This window comes from Helianthus annuus, chromosome 5 (assembly GCF_002127325.2).
Source record: "Helianthus annuus cultivar XRQ/B chromosome 5, HanXRQr2.0-SUNRISE, whole genome shotgun sequence".
Classification (NCBI taxonomy): Eukaryota; Viridiplantae; Streptophyta; class Magnoliopsida; order Asterales; family Asteraceae; genus Helianthus; species Helianthus annuus.
This window is the reverse complement of record NC_035437.2, coordinates 11,766,679-11,775,381: the sequence shown is the minus strand read 5'-3', so window position 1 is coordinate 11,775,381 and position 8,703 is coordinate 11,766,679. Positions and strand designations below refer to the sequence as shown.

General features: G+C 30.6%; 1 protein-coding gene across 1 annotated transcript; it reads right to left on the bottom strand.

Annotated features, from left to right (window-relative positions):
* Positions 1-321: 321 nt before the first annotated feature.
* On the bottom strand, positions 322-1,576 carry LOC110939971 (delta(12)-acyl-lipid-desaturase). The gene has a single exon (XM_022181538.2). The coding sequence runs from the start codon at positions 1,552-1,554 to the stop codon at positions 436-438; it is 1,119 nt and encodes a 372-aa protein (XP_022037230.1). The 5' UTR covers positions 1,555-1,576; the 3' UTR covers positions 322-435.
* Positions 1,577-8,703: the final 7,127 nt, after the last annotated feature.

The window sequence follows — 8,703 nt, the reverse complement described above, 5'->3', positions numbered from 1 at the left end:
GAGTCGAATTACGAAATTTTCGAATGCAAATCGAATTCTGAACACCCTTAGAAACAGTACAATTATTCTTTTCTATTGTTTTTAATTGGTGTGAAACACGTGTATCCTTTTGGACATATCACAAGTTTATTTTCGAGTTTATCTTTCTATTGTTATATAACGAGTACCAGTTTACTATAAAATATATCGCGCGTGGTTTGGTAAACTAACATAAACGAGTAACGCATTGCGAATTGTCGCCGCCGCAACATCATGCAAGTTTCCTAGCTACTAGTGTGTGGTATATAGATGGTGAATTATATAGTACATTTGAAAGCTTGATAATACACTGAAACAAGGGCTATATATAATATATTAACCCCAAAATTATTGAATTATATAGTAAATTTAAAAGCTTGATAATACAAATCGAAACAAGGGGCTATTACAATAATTTTACATCTTATTGTTGAACCAATAGACGCCTTTGTTGTTTTCACCTTCATCAGTCTCAACATAAAAGCATTGAGTAGCTTCTCTCCACATAGCTTTGATCATTGGAGCGTCATCGAACTGATAGTATTCACCCAAAACAGGTTTGATATATTTCGTGGCCTCCGTTACATGATAATGAGGCATGGTTGTGAACAAATGGTGAACCACATGTGCATCGGATAGGTGATGAAAAATGTAGTTCAAAATACCAAAATCTCTATCCATTGTAGCCAATGTTCCCCTCAACCAGTCCCACTCGGTCGAATCATAGTGAGGCAGTGCTTTGTGAGTGTGGTTTAACCAAGTGATGACCGCCAAATACCCGTAAGCAACCATCAAAGGACAAAAGTAGAGAAGTACCAACCATGTGAACCCTTGTGCCATAGCCACTTTGTACAGCACATAGCTTGTAACAACAAGACCGAGATCCGACAGAAGTATGTACACCCGCTCGCTTTCCTTGTAAAGTGGGCTCTTTGGATCGAAATGGTTAGCGAATGTGTCATACTTGTGGCCAGCAACGTTGAAACAGATATACAACGTCCAGCCTATAGTGGATAAAATCACAAGCCTAATGAGACGGCCAGGTGGGGTGTTGAGTATTTGGTCAGTGTAACTAAGCTTAGATTTTATTCTGGGGACGTAAGATGTCTCGCACTCGATCGAATTAGCGTGGATATGATGACGACCGTGGGTGTATTTCCAAGAGAAATAAGGACAAAGCAAAGCAGTATGTATAAGGTAACCGACAGTGTCGTTTACCCATCGGTAGTCGCTAAAACCCTGGTGACCAGACTCATGGCCAAGAAGCCAGAAACCCAACACGAAACTGCCTTGCACCATCCAGTAAACCGGCCATGCGACATACGATAACGGGGCTTTAAGGGGGATGATGTAGGTGGCAGCAAAGTAGAAGATCAAGGAGATAATAAGGAGGTCAACGAAAAGGTAGTAGAAAGATCGGATGAGAGATCGATTGAAACAGTGCGGTGGTATGGCTTTTTTTACGTCACCAAGGGTGAATGGTGGTGTGCCCGATGGGGCTCGCTTAACAAATTCATTTTGGCCACTAGAATCCATCTTTCACCTTATTCCCCTTGGAAACTTGTTCTGATTGATGAATTAGTTGGGTTGTGTATTTATAGGCATAGATTCGATTATATAATAATATTCTAACTTAAAAGTGAGAGTTGCTGGGTAGTCTTGGTTATAGCAAAAACGATGAGAAAACTCAACTAAAACACTACATTCAAGGTTGTATTACCCGTATTTAATAAATACAAATAGTGTGTCCGTGCGATGCGGCGGGGCGACACTTTTCATTGCGAGACCTGTTTTTTGTAGTTTTCTTATTCGTATAATATTTATGGTAGCACTAGGATCTTGACCTGCTGCGCGTTGCGCCGACGTCGAAAGTTATAATAACTTGCATTTATAGTGTATATTTGACTTGACTCTTTATCTAAAAAAAATTTACCTCTTCGTCGAATGAACACACATTATATTTGACCCGACTCGCTTTCGAACACAGTTTACGAACGTACACAAAATAAGTATAAAAACGTATTATTTTTTTACCAGACTCGTTTGAGAGAAAAATTTATGTCAAAACGTGAGTCGTTTACGTTGAAACATGAATTTAAAATGACAGGTACGTTAAAACTGCCATACGCCGCGCATTATGGTGGCGACACCTTAGTTGTTTATAGCCGGTAGCACGTTATATGATTCGTTAACCATATAAAAACACAAGTTTTGACATATCGGATCTAACTCTGTGTAGCCTATATAAGTATTGCGGTTACAGTGTACGGTGATGACATTAACGTGTGATGCCCGCACGCGACATTACACATGTTTGACTTTGTTATATACAGTACGTTCTTGACATTAACGTCATTAGATATGGATAAAAAAGAGTATGAATCGCTCATTGTGGTGTAAAATTGTAACAATATTTTAGATAACCGTGTAAAGTCGTAAAAGTAATTTAGACATTAACATGGTTATACATAGATAAAAAATGTATATTAATGTGTGACGCTATGATCTAAAGTCGTAAAAGCACTTCGTAGTAAAATGAGACGTCAAGTTATTAAGTACAAAAAGTTGGTGCATCAAAGTTGTCAATTACCAAAGTTGGAAATGAATGTGTAACTTACTTAGTTTGAGAGTGTGAAATGAAAGAACTAAAAGTATAAGGGTTAGAATTCGAACTTTTGGTGGTTAAATTATTGTGGTAGATATATGTCATAAGTAATATACATGTCTAGTAATTATTGAATTTAGAATTTAAATTATCAAGTACTTTAAGAAACCATTGATGCAATAAAGTAACACATGAATAACACAAAAATAAGTCATCAACATAAATAAAAGTTATATAAAGTAGCATACGAATAAGGAAATATAAGTCTTAAATATTAAAGTTCAAAACTAAAAGCTCAAGTGTTAAGTACTTTGCACCATGATGAGATCAAGTTAGTAATCATACGGCTCAAACATCTCAAGGATGTCATCTATATTGTCACACCACCATTTGTCATCATCGAGATCAGCGTCCTCCAGAATTTCTTGTATCTCTTTCTATTTGATTGTTACATCCTTTGGATGATGAGTTGCTTCTCTTTTCTCCTCTTTAACTGATACATCTAGTAGCTGGAGCAGTCTGGGAACTAAAAAAATGTTAAGTATTTTAGTTACATATTTTTAGAATGTTACAGTTATATATAATATAGGATAAAAAACGACGTTCACGGTTAAATATAATATAAAAACAAAAAAACAAACAATATATCATGTTGTAGAAACATACATACCTATGTAAAGATCTAAAAGGGTGAATATTGAAGCTCCAAAACCACTAAATAATAAATAAGATGAATGTTAAGTGTGAGGATAGAAAAATAAATCAAAGTTATACACAATAGAAAATTGAAGTACCTGTAAACTAAGAATTCTAAAGAACAAGAAAGAAATTTCTTGAAGTGAAAAAAACTAATGAATTATATTATATATAGAACCTACAAACCAATGAATTAAATAACCTATAGCTTTTTTGAACTAACTAGTATTATCTATAAAAGTATTTTTAAACTTATAGTCTCTAAAAAGATGCAACACAATCTAATATTCAATTTTTGAAAATGTATTATGTTTAGATTATAGAGTTTTTTCCTAAAAGTTTGTTGGTGGAAAACTTATTTATCAGACTTCAAAAAACTTTTTTATAATTTTTTATGAAAACTAAAATTCCATTTTGTTGAATATGATATTATATAAAGTGAGCTTATTTGATGTCGATTTACTACCTGTTAACCCATGTAAGTGTGTGCACCCAACAAAGTAAAAACACAAACATACAAAATAAGAACAAAGCTCATATCAAACTCGTATCTGCAAGGTTACGAAATTTAATCTAGTCACCGGAACAAATTGGTGAACAATCTTAATCAAACGAAAATCGGAGTGAAAATGGTTGGAATATTAATAATGACAACAACGTAGAGAGTCTTGAGCATTTGAGATGTGATAGGACACATTGCTTTGATCATTTGTACACTAATGCATCATCTACTTGTACTTTTTAATCCGGACAACAATACTGACCAAGACAACTATCGAAACGTCGACAAAAATGAGTAGGTCATCACGGTACCTTTGGATTTTTTTTAAACATTATAGTTTATAAGATATGACAAGAATACCTAAATAATTATAAGTTTGTTGTAGATTGGGATAATTGTAACTAATTAGTCATAAATTTATTAAAATAAAGGGATTTAAGTGTAATAATACGAGGGACTAAAATATAATTAGTGTTTAAAAGACCAAGTTACCCTCTTTTTATGAGTGTTTTTATAAATAAAGAGAGGAAAAATTTCTTATTTTTTGGTATCTTAAATAACTCATCCCTCATGCATTATAATATAGTATAGATATATGCAGAATTAAAAAATAACACGTTGTAAACCAGAAGGAAAATTGATTGCGCTCCGCATAACAAAAACAATGTATTACATAGGTGTCATACATGATGTTACACATGTGTAATAGTCATTTTTTTAAAAAATGTTTTTAGTAAAATGAATATATGTAGTACATCCTGAAAAATAAAAATTTAGCAGAAAAACAAACGAAAAAAACATATATTAACATATCATGTATTACACATGTGTGATATAAAAAAGGGTCTTGGGAACCGCAAGCACTTTTCATCACGGTCCGCCATATGTTTTTCAATGTATTACATATATATAATACAAGTTAATTAGAAATAAGTTTTTTAGTTTTCTCATTAACGAAGAGCTTTCTCATGATCCTCTTCTGATACCCATGTATGCATAAATTCCCCTTAACAAATGACCCATATATGCATAACTTCCCCTTAATGAATATGACTATCTTAGGCATAGTCAAATTACATATTTGCTTTACCTTTTTTAGCTTAATAGTGTTGTGTAGTCATTTCATAAAGTTAACTTAGTATGCGTTGATTATCATCATAGAGTGTTATATTACATCACATAATTCATAATCCACACTTAATAATTAACTAGTAATATGACCCGCGGGCCCATCTCAAACATCAAGTGGATTAGTCTACACGTTATATGATGTGTTAACCATATAAAAACACGTGCTTCAACATATTCGATTTAACTCAATGCAATATATATAAGCATCGAGGTTAGATCAAAATGTAAAGTAAATCAAAATTATACCGTACAATCATGACGTATTATATGTGACCTGACTCATACATATAAAAAGTACAAAAAAGCATAAAACACGCACAAAGGAAAAACTGACATGTGTAATCAGAAGAGATTAATTAGAGATATTAAAAAAACAAAAAATACAAATGAAAACACATTGGGTAAACATAAGTGTTTTGCAAAGTGAAAGAACCAAACTCAGGAGGTGTAATATATAATATAATATTAATTTTACCAGTCACGTGATGCGGTATGGTTGAAATGTATAGTAGCTTTGATTTATAGCATCGAATGAAAACGTATTATGTATTATATTTGACTCCACTCAGTTTGGAGCAAAAATTACATGGAGATGTATACCAACTGGAAACATACATAAATTAGTACGAAAACGTATTATATTTGACCTAACTTGTTTCCCAAAAATAGTCTACATCGAAACGTAGAAAAACATGTATTTATACCCACACGTATATAAAAATGCAGACGTAAATAATAATATTTTTAAAGTAAAGGAATGAAATGGGTAAACTCAAAACTTAAGAAACTTAAGGACGTTAAATGATATTTGATAAAGTTTTTAAACATGCAACAAATTAGTTTTTGAAAAAAGAAATTATCGAACGAAAGTTATTGAAGAAAAAATAAGTTAGTGAAAAACTTAATAGATTAAAAATGTATATTATATTTAATACATGGGTAATGTAGGAACATTGGGGCTAAAAGTGCTAACTTGCAAAATGGATGGGGCAGCAAATCTAGGAGCTAAAAGTGCTAATTTAAAAAATGGAAGGGGCATTAGAGCATTCACATCCATTCCACTATATTTTCACCCTAAATTGCACTAAAAAACACTACATTTTCTCTCTCCCTTTCAATTAAATAATATTTTTTATACCTTTATTATTACCTTTTCTCTCTCCTCCACTCACAACCACTTTCAAAATATATTAAAAAATTATAGGGGGTGAACAGTGTCCCCCCAAATATACAGATGAACAGTAACATTTTCTCTCTCCTCCACTCACAACCACTTTTTATACTTTTTATATTTTAAAAACACCCCACACAAAATTTGGTTCTTTGGATGTGAATGCTCTTAGAGCATTCACATCCAACCCACTAAAATATGTGAGTGTAGTTTTTATAATAGAAAGAGTATAAAAAGTGGCTGTGAGTGGAGGAGAGAGAAAATGTTACTGTTCATCTATATATTTAAGGGGACACTGTTCGCCCTCTATTTTGAAAGTGGTTGTGAGTGTAGAAGAGAGAAAAGATAATGATAAAGGTATAAAAGAATATTATTTAATTGAAAATGAGAGAAAAGATGTAGTGTTTTTTAGTGTAATTTAGGATGGAAAAATGATGGAATTGATGTGAGTGCTCTTATAAAATGAAATAGGAGCAAAAAGTGATCATTCGCAAAATAGGGTAAGGGTCTTACAGAGGTTATGAAAGAGATTTGCCAAAGTTGATATAAGTGCAAAGTGCACCGAACTTTAGAAACTTGAGGACGTCAAATGATATTTGATAAAGTTTTTAAACATAGTGACAAATTGTTTTTTTAAAAAACAAATTAGTGAACGAAAGTTACTAAAGAAAAAATAAGTTAGTAAAAAACTTAATAGATTAAAAACGTATATTATATTTAATACATGGGTAGTGTTGGAACATTAGAAACCTAAGGGTTAATTTGTAAAATTTGTAAAATAGAGTAGGGGCTAAAAGCGCTAACTTGCAAAAATGGATGGGGTAGCTAATCTAGGAGCTAAAAGTGCTAACTTAAAGGCATTGTAAAATAAAGTAGGGGCAAAAGGTGATCATTCGCAAAATAAAGGGGTAAGGGTCTTACAAGGGGGTTATGAAAGAGATTTACCAAAGTTGATAAAAGTGCAAAATGCACTCTTTTAAGAATGTATAGAATATATACATATTTGGTTGCATGTTACAATTATATAAACAAAATTATTTTTCTCATTTTTTTATTGTAACCCTATGTATCTTATTTCTTAAAAAACTAACTTAAAAATATTAATTATAAAAAAAGAAAGATATAAAACATAATATAGAGATTTAAATTTATGAATCATTTTATATTTTTTAAGATCTTTATTAATATAGAGTAGATACTAGGTTAGAACCCCGTGTATTACACAGGTTGAATAAATGTAATTTTATATATCAAATAATAAAAAATATATCTTTAAAAATCTCCTTTATTAGACGGATTGAATAAATGTAATTTTATATATCAAATAATAACACAATATATATTTAAAAATCTTGTTTATTACATGGGTTGAATAAATGTAATTTCATATATTAAATAATAAAAAAAGTTGTATTTCTAATAACCCCGTGTATTGTACGGGTTATGTAAATTTAATTTTATATATTAAATAATGAAAAAAGTTACAATTTTAAGAACCTTATGTGTTATACGGGTTGAGCACATGTAATTTTATATACCAAACAATAAAAAGTTATATCTTTATAAACCCTATTTATTATATGGATTGAATAAATAATTTTATATACTACATAATAAAAAAAAGTTATATTTTTAAAACCCAGTGTATTACACGGGTTGCATAAATGAATCTAATAAAAAATTTATATCTTAAAAAAAAAACTAACAGATATATTCGATATAGATGGATGGGGTGATTGAGATGATGGTTCTTATAAATGTCACGTAAACATAGTGATTACCGTATCTATAAAAAATGGATGTCTTCCATGAATGACATGTGTCCTCATATTGGTTTCTATTATTATATAGTACAGATGTAATTTTATATACCAAATAAAAAAATATATCTTTAAAAATCTCATTTATTAGATGGGTTGAATAAATGTAATTTTATATACCATATAATAAAACAATATATATTTAAAAATCTTGTTTATTACATAGGTTGTATATATGTAATTTTATATATTAAATAATAAAAAAGTTGTATTTTTAATAACCCCATGTAAAAAATTTATATCTTAAAAAAAACTAACGGATATACTCGATATACGATGGATGGGGTGATTGCGGTGACGGTTCTTATAAATATCACGTAAACATAGTGATTACTGTATCTATAAAAAATATATGTCTTCCATGAATTACATGTGTCCTCCTATTGGTTTCTTTTATTATATAGTATAGATGTAATTTTATATACCAAATAATAAAAACATACATATCATTAAAAATCTCGTTTATTAGACGGGTTGAATAAATGTAATTTTATATACCAAATAATAAAACAATACATATTTAAAAATCTTGTTTATTACATGGGTTGAATAAATGTAATTTTATATATTAAATAATAAAAAAGTTGTATTTTTAATAACCCCGTGTATTGTACGGGTTTTGTAAATTTAATTTAAAAAAAAACTAACAGATATGCTCAATATACGATGGATGAGGTGATTGCGGTAATGGTTCTTATAAATGTCACGTAAACATAGTGATTACCGTATTTGTGTTGAGAGTTGAAGACGAAAAATGAAA

Excerpts from the sequence above, each read along its gene's own strand:
- LOC110939971 (XM_022181538.2), bottom strand. The coding sequence starts at position 1,554 with ATGGATTCTAGTGGCCAAAATGAATTTGTTAAGCGAGCCCCATCGGGC.